This window comes from Cherax quadricarinatus, chromosome 59, assembly GCF_038502225.1.
Source record: "Cherax quadricarinatus isolate ZL_2023a chromosome 59, ASM3850222v1, whole genome shotgun sequence".
NCBI lineage: Eukaryota > Metazoa > Arthropoda > Malacostraca > Decapoda > Parastacidae > Cherax > Cherax quadricarinatus.
Window position 1 is genome coordinate 13,955,376 of NC_091350.1, and position 17,738 is coordinate 13,973,113.

Consider the following 17,738-nt stretch of genomic DNA (forward strand, 5'->3'; position numbering starts at 1 on the left):
CACCAGTGACTACAACACTAAAATGATGGACCTTTTGAATGATCAATCTACATACGAACCCATCGGCACTCAACAGTGGGAGATGCTCACCAAAGATTTTCTATACAAAACCAGACAAATAGTCAAACGCACTAGAGAAGGGAAGAAACTTCTGTACTTGTTACCAAGCAACCCTAAACCAGTACATATGTATGGTTTACCCAAGACCCATAAACACAATATTCCTCTCAGACCAATCACGTCAGGAATAGGCAGTGCTCCACACAAACTAGCCGGAGTTCTTGCCAAACATCTTTCCTGCCTTCTGTGGACCATCAGCCCCGCTCATCTTAAACACTCAGGCGACCTTCTCAACCGCATCCGTAACCTCTCCATCCGTAACAAGAAACTAAGCAGTTTGGATGTGACTTCCCTCTTCACAAAAGTACCTACCAAAAAAGCCATCGAGGTTCTCCGACGTAAAGTCAATCAGAACCTTAATCTTCCTCTACCTCCCGGAGATTTTGTTGACTTGATTGAACTGTGTGTTAATTTCAACTGTTTTTCTTTCAATAACAAGCTCTACAAACAAACCTACGGCATGGGAATGGGGTCCCCCATAAGTGCCGTCCTAGCCAACTTATACATGGAACACCTAGAGTCCGAACACTTCGCCAACATCATCTCTTCAAGCGTCACTTGGTTACATTACGTGGATGATGTCCTCGTAATGACTCCAAAACGTTTTGATGTACGGGATCTTCAGGCAAGGCTCAACGCAGTTGAACCGGCAATCCAGTTTACATTAGAAGAAGAGTCCAATGACAAGCTACCTTTCCTCGACGTCCTCATTCACAAAGTAGACAACAACCTAAGATTTCAAGTTTATCGGAAACCCACCAATAAAAATGATCTCACACACTTCTATTCCAGTCAAGATACCAAGACCAAAAGAGGCATCATCATCGGGTTTTTCCTAAGAGCATACCGAATTTGCAGTCCTGAGTTTCTTGACGAAGAATGTACATATATTCACCAAACATTCACTGAGTTACATTTTCCTTCTTTTTTCATCAAAGACTGCAAGAAAAGAGCTCATCAGATCATTAATTCTCCACGCATCAATACCACTCCCAACAAAGTTACAATTCTTCCCAACAGCCAGGTTGCACTGAACGTCTCAAAAGTACTTTCACAAGCTAACACCAGAGTTGCCATCGCTTCTAGCACTTCAATAAAGGATATAACCAGGACACAATCCAAGCACCACGAACCAGTCAATGCAGGAGTTTACACTATACCCTGTGGAGGCTGTGACAAGATTTACGTAGGTGAAACAGCAAGAAACCTCGACACCCACCTCAGTGAACACATTTACGCATGTAGGAACGATAACTTGAACAACGCCTGTGTACAACACCGAAATTCCACCAATCATCTCATGAAATTCAGAGACGCCCAATTAGTGATCAAAGAAACTAATTTCCGCAGACGCAAGTGCCTCGAATCAGCACTGATCGCTGTTTCGAATACAATTAAACAAAACAACGGCAGCTTCACCATCTCCGAAGTCTTAGCAAGAATCCTCCTGAAAACAGTAAACCCTGCCATCACATAGTCTCTCCTGTTATACTACACAAAGCACATTACAGAGAGTGAACACTGAAACAAGCTGCCTCTTTCCAGTCTATATTTGTCCAACCTATTTTTATGTTACCCAAGTAATAGCTTTTATATCCTTTTACTCTTGTACGAATTAATTGCTCTATCATATTGTACTACTACTACTACTACTACTACTACTACTACTACTACTACTACTACTACTACTACTAAACATCGAAATGTTACCTCACTAGTATTGTACCTCACTCTGAGCCTCTATATACCCTCTGTGTCCATGTATTGTTTGTAATGGCTTGATAAAGCTCCTGGAGAGTGAAACGTTGCCGCAATTAATGTCACATTAGAGAAACAGATAGCAGGAGACAGCATCTCTCAAGCGATCATATGTGAAAAGGCTAGGAAGTTGCATAACGATTTAATTAAAAAAATGCCAGCAACTAGTGATGTGAGTGAATTTAAGGCCAGCAAAGGTTGGTTTGAGAGATTTAAGAAGCGTAGTGGCATTCATAGTGTGATAAGGCATGGTGAGGCTGCCAGTTCGGACCACAAATCGGCTGAAAAATATGTGCAGGACTTCAAGGAGTACATAGACAGTGAAGGACTGAAACCTGAACAAGTGTTTAATTGTGATGAAACAGGCCTGTTTTGGAAGAAAATGCCAAGCAGGACGTACATTACTCAGGAGGAAAAGGCACTCCCAGGACATAAGCCTATGAAAGATAGGCTTACTCTGTTGATGTGTGCCAATGCTAGTGGTGATTGCAAAGTGAAGCCTTTATTGGTGTATCTTTCTGAAACCCCCAGAGTGTTCAGGAAAAAACAATGTCCTCAAGGCTAATTTGTGTGTGCTGTGGAGGGCAAACAGTAAGGCATGGGTCACTAGGGACTTTTTCTATGACTGGTTACACCATGCATTTGCCCCCAATGTGAAAAATTACCTAATTGAAAAGAAATTAGACCTTAAGTGCCTCCTGGTATTAGACAATGCTCCTGGTCATCCTACAGATGTGGCAGAGCGACTTTCTAGGGACATGAGCTTCATTAAGGTGAAGTTTTTGCCTCCTAATACCACTCCTCTCCTGCAGCCCTTGGACCAGCAGGTTATTTCCAACTTCAAGAAACTGTACACAAAAGCTATGTTTGAAAGGTGCTTTGTAGTGACCTCAGAAACTCAACTGACTCTAAGAGAGTTTTGGAAAGATCATTTTACCATCCTCAATTGTGTAAACATTATAGGTAAGGCTTGGGAGGAAGTGACTAAGAGGACATTGAACTCTGCTTGGAAAAACTGTGGCCAGAATGTGTAGACAAAAGGGATTTTGAAGGGTTTGAGGCTAACCCTGAGAATCCTATGCCAGTTGAGGAATCCATTGTGGCATTGGGGAAGTCCTTGGGGTTGGAGGTTAGTGGGGAGGATGTGGAAGAGTTGGTGGTGGAGGACAGTGAAGAACTAACCACTGATGAGCTGCTAGATCATCTTGAACAGCAAGAGGGCAGACCTGAGGAAACTGCTTCGGAGGGGAGAGAGAAATTGAAGAAGTTTCCTACTTCTAAGATAAAGGAAATGTGTGCAAAGTGGCTTGAAGTGCAAACCTTTTTTGATGAAAATCACCCTGACGCAGCTACTGCAAGCCGTGTTGGCAACCTGTACACTGACAATGTTGTGAACCACTTTAGGAAAGTCATAAAGGAACGAGAGGTACAGGTATGTTGTGCGACAGAAGTCCAGTGACTCTGAAGCTGGTCCTAGTGGCATTAAAAGAACAAGGGAAGTAACCCCAGAAAAAGACTTACTGCCTCAAGTGCTAATGGAAGGGGATTCCCCTTCTAAACACTAACACCTCTCCCCTCCTCCCATCCCATCAATCATCACCAGATCTTCAATAAAGGTAAGTGTCATGTAACTGTGCATGTAATCTTCAGTTTGTGTGTATTAAAATTAATATTTCATGTGGTAAAAATTTTTTTTTTTCAATACTTTTGGGTGTCTTGCACGGATTAATTTGATTTCCATTATTTCTTATGGGGAAAATTAACTTGACTAACGATAATTTTGACTAACGATGAGCTCTCAGGAACGGATTAATATCGCTGGTTGAGGGTCCACTGTACTAAATTCCTTTGTGAGGGTAATTCGTAACTCTAAATTACTGTTACTCAACACCATCGTAATTCGCTTTAATGTAATTTTTCATTGGCATTAAGCCAAAAGCATGCTATGTAGGGTTGCATTACAAGAGGGTTTATCGTATGTACAGTGGTACCCTGAGTTTCGTACAGCTCTCAACTCGAACAATTATGTAAGTGTATTATTGTAAGTGTATTTTTGGGGGTCTGAAATGGACTAATCTAATTTACATTATTCCTTATGGGAACACATTCGTTTGGTAATGGCATTCGAACAACCTTCTGGTACGAATTATGGTCGAAACTCTTGGTACCACTGTTTTTTTTTTTTTTTTTTTTTTTTTAGCAAGGTCATAAAGGTTGTATATACAGTACTATAGAATAATACATTTTTTCCTGGATGCATTTACATGTACAGGATGTACTCTACCAGTGAATATTACTGTTGCGGCCTCCTACCAAACTGGTGGTTAAGTAGTTAACCTGCCAGCCGGCAGTACCACTGGGTACGTCATCAAACCCAATGTGAGGACTGCTGAGCTGGCCTGATTGACAGTATTCACCAGACTCTACACCTGCTGGTGACTGGCCTTTGAGAGTGTTCACCAGACTGCCTACAGTGTGCATCTACTGGCAGTTGTGTGTTTTCACCATGGCTTTAGAAGTTCACTGAGTTCACCTGACGGCCTCAGAGTTACCTGATGGCCTCACTCAGTTCACCTGATACCAGCTGGACTTCGTTTCCTGCTGGCTGTCCCACGACGTGTGACACAGATGGTTGTGTCGTGTGTGACACAGAGAAGGTTGTGTTGTGTGTGACACAGAGAAGGTAATGTCGTTGTGTGACACAGAGATTGTGTTGACGGTGTCGTGTGTAAGAGAGTTCTACATGTCAGTAATAACACAGGTGAAGGGTGTAACACAGAAAGAGTCGTGTAACATTAACAAAGTGTCATGTAACCCTGTTGAAAAGGTAATATGACATAGAGAAGGAGTATCGTGACACAGAGAAAAGGGTGTTGTGTGACACGGGAGAGGTTTGTTATGATGCAGAGAAAAGGGTGTCGTGTGACGCAGCAAACAGGGTGTCGTGTGACACAAAGAGGAGTATCGTAACAGAGACATGGGTGTCTTGTGACAGAGGAGTAGATGTGTCATGACACAAAGAAAGATAATGTTGTGTGACACTGGGAACGTAGGGTCATGACTACACTTTATTATTGTACCATGTGATATTATATACTCCTTATGTTTTTATACACAATATATATTTATAATAAAGATTATAAATTGCTTATGTTTTTATACACAATATATATTTATAGTAAAGATTATACATTGTACTGTTTATTTGTAATCTCGAACCCTCCCATGTTACTACACTGGTAACAGGCAAATGAAATAAAAATACACTCTACCTGTGTAGAGATGTTGTTAGAACCAGTATTTATAATAATTACTAAGAATGCAGCGTTAGTGTGCAGCTGAAGTTTGTGGATATAGGCTGGGTGCAGTAGGGAAGTTGAGTGGTGGAAGGATGAGGAAAAGAGAGTGTTAAGGGAGAAAAAGTTAGCATATGAGAGGTTTTTACCAAGCAGAAGCGATATGAGGCGGGTGGAGTATATGGAGAGTAAGAGAGAGGTTGAGCTGTGGGGGAGTGTAAAAGGAGATCAAATGAGAGAGTGGATGATGTGTTTCCAACATACTTTGCTAAGAAAAAAGTTTTGGAGTGAGATTAATAGGTTGATTAAACCTAGGGAATGAATGGATTTGACAGTTAAAAACAGAAGAGGGGAGTTATTAGATGGGGAGTTGGAGGTATTGTGAAGATAACAGGAATATTTTGAGGGTCTGTTAAATGTTGATACAGAAAGGTGGACATTGGTTTCATGTATTGGCCAGGGAGGTATAACAATTTTTAGGAGTGAGGAAGAGCCAGATGTGAGAATGGGGGAGGTGCATGAGGCAATGAGTAAAATGAAAGTGGCTAAAGCAGCTGGGATTGATGCTGTCAAGACAGAAATGTTAAAAGCAGGTGGGGACATAGTTTTGGAGTGGTTGGTACTTTTGTTTATTAAATGTATGAAAAATGGGAAGGCACCTAGGTATTGGCAGAAAGCCCACATAGTTTCTTTGTATAAAAGAAAAGGGAAGAACAGAAAGTGTAGAAGTTATAGGAAAATAAGCCTGTTGAGTATATCAGGTAAAGTTTATGGTAGTCATTATTGAAAAGAGTTAAGGGTAAGACAGAGAACAGGATTGCAGATGAACAAGACTTTAGAAATGGTAGGGGATGTGTAGACCAAGTGTTTACATTGAACCATGTAGGTGAGCAAGATTTAACCCTTTCAGGGTCGCCAGGCCCTCTCCGAAACTTGTTTTCAGGGTCGCCCAAATTTAAAAAAAAAAAATATTTTTTTTATCATGAAACGATAGAGAATCTTTTCCCGATCATAATGACACCAAAAGTATGAAATTTGATGGAAAACTTAGGGAATTATGCTCTCGCAAAGTTAGCGGTCTCGATGTTTACGCATAGGCGATTTTGCCCACTTTGAGCCCTATTTTCAGCCAATTCCAGTGTACTAGTTGACAAAAATCATAACTATTTCGCTAGAACTTCATTTTTTCTATCGAATGAGTACAAGAAACCACCCATTTACCGATTTCAACTATCCAATACAGTTGTCAGAATTTAACAATTTTGCCAATTTCACACAAATTTCAAAAGATGCCAATTTCCGAATAGGGTCCAGAATAAACAAGAAAGACATTCCTGGCACTAACATAACATTTCCTCTGTTCATTAGTCATGTCCCCATGCCACTCTTACATTCTTTTGCTTTCCACTTTGAATTTTTATTCTCAGAAAAAGTAGAAGATTTACTGTTATGCAGACTACTGCATTAGTGTAGAGATGGTATAAATAATATCAGCGCACTTGTGAAAGAATATTAGACTCGCCAGTTGACGTATATATGACCCATAGCATGATTTGTTTACTTTTGAAGTTTGGTAAAAATTGGACATTTCTGCTACTTTGAGCTTAATTTCAAGGTATGCTTTTCATTGTAAAACCAGTCAAAATCATCTCAATTTCTGTAATATGTCTTCCATTCTATAAAATGAGACCAGGAAAACTAGAATACAACAATAAATGTCATACGAAAATACAGTGTAAAGTCGCTGTTTTAATCCAAAAACACGGTCAAAGTTTTTTTTCTCTCATTACACACTGTTTGCTGCAGGATTTTTTTTATACTGCGCACACTGACCACATAGACCCATTCTTTCATATGTAGGCGTACCAGCTTTCTCTCACTAGATTTGAGGGTGCTAGAATTTAGGAGTACTAGTACATCAAGAACCCTGGTACGTAAGCCATACTAGTACGGCCAAAACCCTTAAAGGGTTAAATAAAGGTGAGGATGTTTTCTTTGAATTTATGCATTTAGAAAAGGCATTTCATTGGGTGGATAGTGGAGCAGAGTTTTTATGAGGTAGTGAGACTCGGGTTAGGGTATGCAGTAAAGAGGGAGACTATTTTCCAGAAAAAGTAGGCTTTAGACAAGGATGCATGATGTCACCACTTTTCTTTAACATATATATAGATGAGGTTGTAAAAGAAGTAAATGGCAGCGTGTTAGGAAGAGGTGTGGGATTAAAATATACAGAATCTAATTAAAAATGAGAGCTGTTACAGTTGCTTTTTGCTGATGACACTGTGTTTTTGAGAGATTTTGAAGAGGAGTTGCAAAGGTTGGTGGATGAATTTGGGAGGATATGTAAAAGAAGGAAATTTTAAGAACAAAGGATATTTGGGAGTGAAACTGTTTTGGTGATGGGCCTGTGAAAGATGAGATGAACCATAGAATTGATGAGAGGAGAAAGGTGGGTGGTGCATTAAGCCATTCGTGGAGCCAAAAAAAAAAAAAAAAAACTATCCATGGAGGCAAAAAGGAAAATGTATAGGAGTTTAGTGAGGCCAACACACTTACATGGTTGTGAAGCTTTGGTTGTGAATATTGCAGCAAGAAAGAGCCTGGAGGCAGTAGAGATGTCATGTCTGAAACCAATGTGTGGTGTGAATATTATGCAAAGAATTTGTAGTTTGGAGATTAGGAAGAGGTGCAGGGTTACTAGAAGTATTATCCAGAGGGTTGAGAGGTTTGGATATTTAGAAAGGATGACTTGGAAGGTGTATAAATCTAGGAAAAGTTGGAGGGAGGGGTAAAGGAGGTTTTGTATGCAAGGGGCTTTTGCATTCAACAGGTGTGTGAGGAGCAAGTGGAGGCAAGTTTTTTTTTTTTTTTTTTTTTTTTTTTTTTTTTTTTGTTTTTTTGACGATGTGTTGTTGGAGTGTGAGCTTGGTAAAATATATGAAGGGATTCAGGGAAACCAAGCTGCTGGACTTGAGTCCTGGAGGTGGGAAGTGCAGTGCCTGCACTCTGAAGGAGGGGTGGAGATATATGCTTCTGGCAAGACAGTGATTGAGTGATGTTGAAAGTGTTTCTTGTTTTTTTTTTTTTTTTACTGAATATATGATCAGAGTAATGACCTCCTCCTTGCCTTATGAGTGCAAAATACAAAGATAATTATAACAATGTCAAGAAAAGTGAGGGAAGAGTGGGGGTAAGTACAGTACCATGTAAAACATAGCCAGGAATAATGATGGAAGAGTTAGGGAAGGTACAGTATCGTGAAAAAAAAAAGTAGGAGCAAAGCCAGTTGGCAACATTAAATCACTTAACCCTTAAACTGTCCAAACGTAGATCTACGTTCATGTGTGTAGCGCTCCGACCTTTATTTTCCCCATTTGAAAGCATGTAAACAAAAACGTAGATCTACGTTTGGAGCCCCCCACACGTGAATGTAGATCTACGTTTGGACAGTTTAAGGGTTAATATAATACTAAAACTTAACAGTAAGTGTGAACATCAGTTATAATTATAACAAGTCCCTGCATTTAATCTGTGAGGAGCTGGATACAATATGCAACTACAATAAGTTGGTTCATTTTGTCAATAAAAATAAATCAGTTTAAAAAGAAAAAATACAGTGATATAAAATGAAAAAAAAAAAAGATGAGAAGAAATTGTTGCAAATCACAGTTTTATAATTGGAACACTTGTGTTTGGCCTACAAAAGATGGGCATAGGTAACAAATTTTTTATTCAAAGTATAATACATGGGGAATTTTATCTGGTGTTCAAGAGTACCCATATTTAAAATATGCAACAAGGCATATAACTGATAAATCAAATGAATGTTTCCTGTGTGGAAGGTGGATATGTTCAAGGCTAATGAAGGGATGCCAAAAAATTGGAAAGAAGATTCTGCTAGCTAAAAATCTGCTGTTAGTAATGGTAGAAGTTAGAAAAAAATGTGTAATCTTTCACAGTGATATTTGTCACCCTTCCTTGGTGGGAGACAGCTTCCAGTCTCATGTAATTTTTAGAAGGAATGATGCTCTGACAAATTATTATTGTTATTATTATTGTTATTACAAATTATTATTATTACAAGTTGTTACTATTACAAGTTATTATTTTTACAAATTATTATCATAATAAAAAGAAGCGCTAAACCCACAAGGGTTGTGAATAGCTATAGATAGAGTGAAGGCATATGAAAGGAATAAATTTCTAGTTAAGTTACTAGTAGTTAAGTTACCGATGTTTGACTAGAGAAAATGTAATTTTTTCTACTCTCCCACGAACCGCTTAGTAAACAAATCTCATATTTATGTCAATTTTTATACTGTGGGTGTATGTATCATGTTTATATGTTACATAGTATGTTTATTATATATTTTTGAAAAAATATCATAGATGGACTAATGGAAATGTCTATATTAATGTAATATATGACATTTAATGTGCCCAAGAGATTATATGGCATCGAGTAGAGAGACTCTTAGTGATTTTAATGTGTACCTGCATGCCAGCACAGTGTGCACATATATTTAGGTACAGGTACACATAAGTATAATTATCAGAGTACATATAAAATATGCAATATCTTTAAAACACTTGAAATTTTGGAAAATTTCCAGACGTAATAGAGATGCGCTCACGGAGAATGTAAACAAACCGGTTGGGGCACGCCGTATCAGAAAGACCACTCACCATATAACAAGTTTTGGTCATAATTTGAATTTGCCATATTAGTGGAATGCCATAAGGTGAGATGCCATAAATCGGGGCCCTACTGTACAAGATATTGAGATTTCAGTCATATCCTTTTGATTGATTGCTTCTTCGCCTTTTATTATTCATGTAAAATCAACTAAAACATTTTACACCTTGTCAGTATTGCAAACCCTCTCTCCAATAGTGAGGCCATATCAAAAATGGATTTTTTTTTTCTCTTTATTTCTAGGCAAACTTCATAGAACTTCCAGTACAGACAAATGAATACCTTCTTAATTTACAGTAAAAGTTTCATTGAAATCAGAGAAATATTTAAAAAAAAAAAAATGCTCAAACCTGCTTCTTCCCCTTTAAGTCTTATCCTGTGGCATTTTTCATAAGGTTTTGTTAAAGTTTTTGCCATAGATTTATATGTTTTTTACTAATTTTTATAATCATTAATATTTTAGAGGCCCAATGCGTGGTGGGTTCCGTGGCAGAGGAGGCTTTCGGGGAGGCCGGTGAGTTTTTTTAAATTGGAGGTACTGTATTTTGCAATTTTGGTATAATTCATAATTTACAAAATTTACTTCTTGGAAAAAAATAATTTTTCTTCATCTCTTCAGAGGTGGCCCAGACAGTGGGTACCGTGGCGGCTTTAGGGGTAATTTCAGAGCTGGTTTTCGTGGCAACTCTTATGCACAAACTCGCGGGGGTGGCTTTCGTGGTCGTGGAACAAGTGCCCCTCGTGGTAGTTACAGTGGCGGTGGATATGGAGATGGTGGCTACAGGGGTGGCGGCTACAGCAGTGGTGGATATCGGGGAGCACCGAGGGGACGTGGTGGTGGTGGAGGATATGAAGGAGGATACCAGAAGAGAGGGTGAGTGCCTAACTTACCTGCAAAGTGACAAAATATGGGCTTGTTGAGAGGCTTTAAAGGGAAAGTGGTGTTTTTAAAGCTGAACCTATATAAATATCTAATTAGTTGGTGTATAAGCTGAGCTTTAAAACCCTTGTTGTTGTTAACTCTTAGTTTCATTAGCATATTTTTTCTTTTATATTACCTATTTCTTGGTAACTGACAGTTTCTGGCCATATCATCATATAAAAACCTGCTGGTGTGTATTCGAATAGCATGCGCATTAAAGGGGAATTGCATGTCAGATTGCATGTTCATGTGAACCACATTAGTGATTATTTTATCAGTGACCTGTGAGTGTTCACCAAGGTCCTGATTTATTCACTCATGTACCAAAAAGTGAAATAAAAAGACAAAAGGGTAGAGGAATCAGTACACGAGTTTTGGGGGTATAATCAAGGAACCTGTAGGTTACTTAGTTGCGGTCTCTTTGTAGGGCATCGCGTGGTTCATATGGCGGCCCTCCCATGAAGCGGCCCAGGATGGATGGGGAGAGTGGCTACAGTAACAGGTAGGCCAAAACAACTAAATTACTACCTACCATTTTGGTCACTCTTACTCAAATATTGTTAATTTGTTTTTAAAGATTGATTTATTTCTGCAAATGAAAGAAAATAATGGCTTGGGAAGCCTGAAGACCATTATGGGAAGGAACTGCATTCCTTATGCATCCTCTTCTAGCAAGCTTTGTCTTGATTATTAAATTATTTATTTTTCATACTTTGAATACTTGAATGCACCCCAAAACTTTGTCCTGTCTCCTATAGCACCTAAAGGTCACTGAAAATAATGCAAAGACAACAAAGTAATGATTTAGAGCACTGTTAGAAAGTGTCAGTTCCATATTAGTTCTTAGATGGAATGGGTGATGGTGCATGTTGTGGTATAGTATTTTGTAATATACTGCTGTGTAGACAAAACCTATTTCTTTATTTAACTGTCCAGCTTTGTTAGTTTTAACTGTTTTGGATTTGTAACATGTTTCTGAAATAGAATTTAGGCTAGGGTGGTGATCACAACCAAATTTTTTTGCAGTGGTTATGGTGGCGGATACAATTCTTCTAGCTATGACAGCTATGGTGGCAGCAACTATAACAGTACACCAAGCTACAGCAGCGGTGGATATGATAACTACAAGTCAAGTGAGTGATGACTGGTTTGTGCTCTCTTGACATGTGCGACCAGACTGCTGTAGTGGCAACTGAACATTTATTTTCAAATAAATATGGTACCTTAATGTGATGACTTGATAGGCACTTTTATTGCTGGGGTTTACCTTCTATTAAAGGAAAATCTAATAGATAACATATAAAGCAGATTTGACAGTATTGACTTTTGGCCAGTGATCCCACATCCAGGTTGTCTCCTACTTGCTGCTTAATTGCATATAAGAGTGTACTAGGTTCTTCATTATCAGGTATTGGTGATAATCAAGATAGATTCCTGATAGTTACTTTTCCTTGTGTGGTTGATTAATGCCAGCCTTGACTGAATTATGCCTTGAATTGTTCTTAGAGCTGATTATGTAGTCATATAATATGGCCACTGGTACCAGACTCCACTGAGTGTATATGTGGATCAGTGTTTCCCATGTTAATTCGTGTGGCCATTCTGTACATGGTGGTGGCATGTTTGAGTCCTAAATATGAGTTACCAGAAATTCACACCTGGCATTGCAGAAGTTTCATGAATAGCCCGTATTAAGATCAAAGATCTTGGAGATTGAATCTTGGGTTACAAGCTGTTGGTTGGATAAAAATAATGCTATAAGGGCTGGAATTGTAATAGTGGCCATCTGTATTGTTTTCCAGACTCGGGCTATGACAGCACTTATGGGGGCGGCCAGAGTTATGGGGGCGGTAGCAACTACGATAATTTCGACAGCAGGGGTGGGTACAGCACGTCCCAAAGCTACAACAATGGTACGTACTAAGCCCTTTACACAAACCAAACACTGCCAGGTTGCACGTGGAAGGAACTAAGTACGTACATCAAGGTTCGGACGTTAGTGGGGAGCGAGTACTATCATTTGCTGTCTGGAAGTGGGACTTGATTGGTGCTGTGCAACAACAAAGTCAAAGTACTAAATAAGACAGTGGAGTCATAGAAATAGTTAAGAATTATGAGTGAAAAATATGAAGAAAAAATAGAGGATGCCCAAAATATTTTTTTATGAAACTGAAAGCAGAACAGAAATAACCATTGCTGATTGAAAGATGAAAGTTACAAAATCCCAACTTGTCATAAGGTGAAAGTACCATATATAGACAGTTTTTTGCATTTGTTTTATGTAATGGAGTGAAAAATCCATAGAAATGAAGCAGTCATTATATGTTAAGTGATAAGACTATGTATATATATAAAGTATATACAAGACGATATTTCAGCAGAATCAAGTGAATGGTGAATGGCTTCTTAATTATCTTAAGAAAAAATAATATGAATCCTGCATGACCTGTGGAGACTGATATGAATTTCTGAAAACAGTAAAAGAATTTTTGAATTATCTTCTGTTTGTAATAATTGTTAATTGACCAGGGGGTGTTAGGGTAACAAGCTACTGATGTATTCACAGTGGGTTAGTGTAAACCTAATTATTTGTATAAAAATGACCATAGGCCAATTTTTTTTATTCCTCAAGATAATTGTTTTCAATTGTGCTGTATTTTATCTCAAGGGGTACATTTATTTTTTATACTGAAAATATATATCACTAGTTGGATAAAATTCAAGTGAGCTCCTTTTGTCTTTCCTAAAAAAAATATGATTATACACATAAAAGCAAAGAAAAACTTTGACAAAGATAAGGCCGTGGTCATGATGTAATGTCTGTCCTTTGTATTAAGCAAATGCTGCTAGCAAATAGGCTTGCAGTTGTTCAAGTACAATAAAACTTACAAGTCATATAAGTTTTCTGAATCCATCCATCCAACCTCCCAGTCAGTGAAATTAGGAAATAAAGGATCCATATCAAAACAACCCACCATTCTAGATACAGGTAACGTATGTAGTGTAGTCCCAAGAGTACTAAATACAACCTAGAAATGAATTAAAAGGATAACAATATTGAGGTAAAAAAAAAAAAAAACTTATGATCACCAGATGGAAGGGTGTGGGTGCACTATTTTTGAGGTAAGGGTTCTGAGGTGTACCTTATGAATAAGGGGTTTATAGATTTTAAAACAAATCCTAGCATCATGCACATTTAGTAATGTTTGCGCACCTGCCTGATTTTTCTGTAACTAATGTGAACTATTAACACTCGGTTGCAAGTGGCAAGATTTTATTCCTTACAGGACTGTACACTGGGAGGAAAAAATAAGGAGCCAAATGGATGGATGGAATATGAAGTTCTAGTCAAGTAGATTCTCAGCTGTCTCTAAACCTCAAGTTTCATAAGTAATATCTAAGGATTTTGTCCCCACAGGCAGAATACCGATGCAGGTGACAAAGCAGATTAAAAGGCTGTGACAAGATAAAGTATTTTAATGTCATTAACACTGCTGGGCAGTTTAATATATTCCCTCTTGCTGGCAGTCTTGCCTGCTTTTTAAAGGCTACAAGAGAAGCTTTATTATTGCTTTATACATATATATTTATATATGTGTATATATATATATTTATATATACTGAGACGACGGTTACCCGCACTTTTTGTAGTCTATTTGATGTTTTAATTAGAAGAATGTTTGTTAATGCTATAAAAATTATATAAACATTTAATTTTAATTTTCCCCATGTAGGTGCGCCTTAACCAAAGCATGCTAAAATGTTTGAATAGAATTTCATTTGTGTGTTAGTTGATTCTCTCCAGACATAAATGGATATACAGTATTACAAATTTTCACTCACTTCTTGGCATGAACTTCAGTAACTTGTACATGAAGTAATTAAATATTAATGATTCATAAAAGAAAGTAATCAAACAGCACTTGAGCCACAAATAAATCATAAGTTCTGCAATAGATTTTGAACGTACTTTTGCATAGAGAGGTAATATTATAAGTGGGCATCCTAGTTACTGAACATATTAAAATTGTGTACTTTGAATAAGTAATGATAAGTTGGATCTATTAACTGTGCTATAACAATTTATATAGCAGAGAAATCATTTCCTACAGAAGCCATTAAGAGTAATATTTAACTAAGGTTAGCATACATAAGGGTACTTTATGCTTACCATGACATACAAAGTATAAAGCATGAAATAAATATATATTGCATAAGAAAGCTGTATAAAAATAATCAAGAAGTTAATTACAGTACTGCGTAAAGTGATTATGAATGAGTTTACTCGTGAAATGTGGAATACACAATGATAAAGATGATTCTAGTAACGAAATGAGGGATTGAGTTGTGCCAGGAAGTTGTAGCATCTAGTTGTTGCTTTGTGCATGACAAGTCTGTGGACGTTCTGCTTTATCTTTAGTGTCATTTTATTGTGCCATGACCAGTCTACCTAGTACAGTACAGTGGGCATATAATTTCCAACTTCAAAACAAATAATTGTGTTTGAATCCAAATATAATTTCATACAGGTGTTTTTATATAGCCATTTTTTTATGGCTGAAATAACTAATAAGGAAAAGTTGAAAAATAATCCAAAACCACGCGTTGTTGCGATTAGATACCTTTCTTGACAGGATATGTAAACGGTGAAGGATGACTCCACTGTCGACAAGTGTAGGCTTCACAACACTTTTATTGAAGTTGGTCGTTTTTAATGAAGTATTACTACACGTATGACAGTGATTCTTACGGTCACTTATTACAGTATGATTGCTGGACTTCCACATATTTACTATTGAACAACACATCAGATAATTACATACATACATACATACATATACATATATGTATGTACGTACATACATATACTGTGATTCAGTGCATATACATACATACATATCGGTGGGAGACGGCCGGCTTGTTGAAAAAAAAAATATATATATATTAATAAATATATAAAAAAAAAATATATATATATATTATATATATATATATATATATATATTATATATATATATATATATATATATATATATATATATATATATATATATATATATATATATTATATATTTTTTTTTTTTTTTTTTTTCAACAAGTCGGCCGTCTCCCACCGAGGCAGGGTGACCCAAAAAAAAAGAAAGAAAATCCCCAAAAAGAAAATACTTTCATCATCATTCAACACTTTCACCACACTCGCACATTATCACTGTTTTTGCAGAGGTGCTCAGAATACAACAGTCTAGAAGCATACACGTATAGAGATACACAACATATCCCTCCAAACTGCCAATATCCCAAACCCCTCCTTTAAAGTGCAGGCATTGTACTTCCCATTTCCAGGACTCAAGTCCGACTATATGAAAATAACCGGTTTCCCTGAATCCCTTCACTAAATATTACCCTGCTCACACTCCAACAGATCGTCAAGTCCCAAGTACCATTCGTCTCCATTCACTCCTATCTAACACGCTCACGCACGCTTGCTGGAAGTCCAAGCCCCTCGCCCACAAAACCTCCTTTACCCCCTCTCTCTATTTATTTATTTATTTATTTATATATATTTTGTTTTTTTCAACAAGTCGGCCGTCTCCCACCGAGGCAGGGTGACCCAAAAATCAAGAAAATCCCCAAAAAGAAAATACTTTCATCATCATTCAACACTTTCACCTCACTCACACATAATCACTGTTTTTGCAGAGGTGCCCAGAATACAACAGCTTAGAAGCATATGTATAAAGATACACAACATATCCCTCCAAACTGCCAGTATCCCAAACCCCTCCTTTAAAGTGCAGGCATTGTACTTCCCATTTCCAGGACTCAAGTCTTGTTATATAAAATAACCGGTTTCCCTGAATCCCTTCACTAAATATTACCCTGCTCACACTCCAACAGCTCGTCAGGTCCCAAATACCATTCATCTCCATTCACTCCTATCTAACATGCTCACGCAAGCTTGCTGGAAGTCCAAGTCCCTCGCCCACAAAACCTCCTTTACCCCCTCCCTCCAACCTTTATGAGGACGACCCCTACCCCGCCTTCCTTCCCCTACAGATTTATGCGCTCTCCATGTCATTCTACTTTGGTTCATTCTCTCTAAATGACCAAACCACCTCAACAACCCCTCTTCAGCCCTCTGACTAATACTTTTATTAACTCCGCACCTTCTCCTAATTTCCACACTTCAGCATTTACAACCCAAGCTTCACACCCATATAAGAGTGTTGGTTCTACTATACTCTCATACATTCCCTTCTTTGCCTCCATAGATAACGTTGTTTGTCTCCACATATACCTCAACGCACCACTCGCCTTTTTTCCCTCATCAATTCTATGATTAACCTGATCCTTCATAAATCCATCCGCTGACATGTCAGCTCCCAAATATCTGAAAACACTCACTTCTTCCATGCTCCCTCTCTCCAGTGTGATATCCAAGTTTTCTTTATCTCAATCATTTGATACCCTCATCACCTTACTGTTCTCTATGTTCACTTTCAACTTTCTACCTTTACACACTCCCAAACTCGTCCACTAACCTTTGCAACTTTTCTTTAGAATCTTCCATAAGCACAGTATCATCAGCAAAAAGTAACTGTGTCAACTCTCATTTTGTATTCGATTCTCCAAAGCAAATGTTTTTGGGACGTGACGAGCTGTTGGAATGTGAGCAAGGTAACATTTTGTGATGGAATTCAGGGAAACTGGTTAGCCAGGCTTGAGTCCTAGAGGTGGAAAGTACCCTGCACTCTGAGGAAAGGGTGGGAATATTTGCAGTTTTGAACAGCAGTATCGGCACCTCTGGCAAGACAGTGATGGTGTGTTTCTTGTTTTGGGTCACCCTGCCAGATGCCAAAGGTTTAAGAAAGTATTTTAAGAACCAGTAGAAAAAGACAGTCCAGCCCATAAATATTGAGTAGTAGTAAAAGGGAATATATCGCTT

At 37.9% G+C, this 17,738-nt stretch overlaps 1 protein-coding gene across 1 annotated transcript in view; it reads left to right on the forward strand.

Moving 5' to 3' along the window:
- LOC128698733 (keratin, type I cytoskeletal 9) overlaps positions 1–13,692 on the forward strand; it is a 58,538-nt gene extending 44,846 nt beyond the window's left edge. Inside the window, exons 3-7 of the mRNA XM_053791055.1 lie at positions 10,334–10,384; positions 10,490–10,744; positions 11,220–11,294; positions 11,819–11,925; positions 12,595–13,692. Coding sequence (XP_053647030.1) covers positions 10,334–10,384; positions 10,490–10,744; positions 11,220–11,294; positions 11,819–11,925; positions 12,595–12,716 — 610 coding nt within the window. The 3' untranslated portion in view covers positions 12,717–13,692. The remainder of the gene's footprint in view (positions 1–10,333; positions 10,385–10,489; positions 10,745–11,219; positions 11,295–11,818; positions 11,926–12,594) is intronic.
- Positions 13,693–17,738: the final 4,046 nt, after the last annotated feature.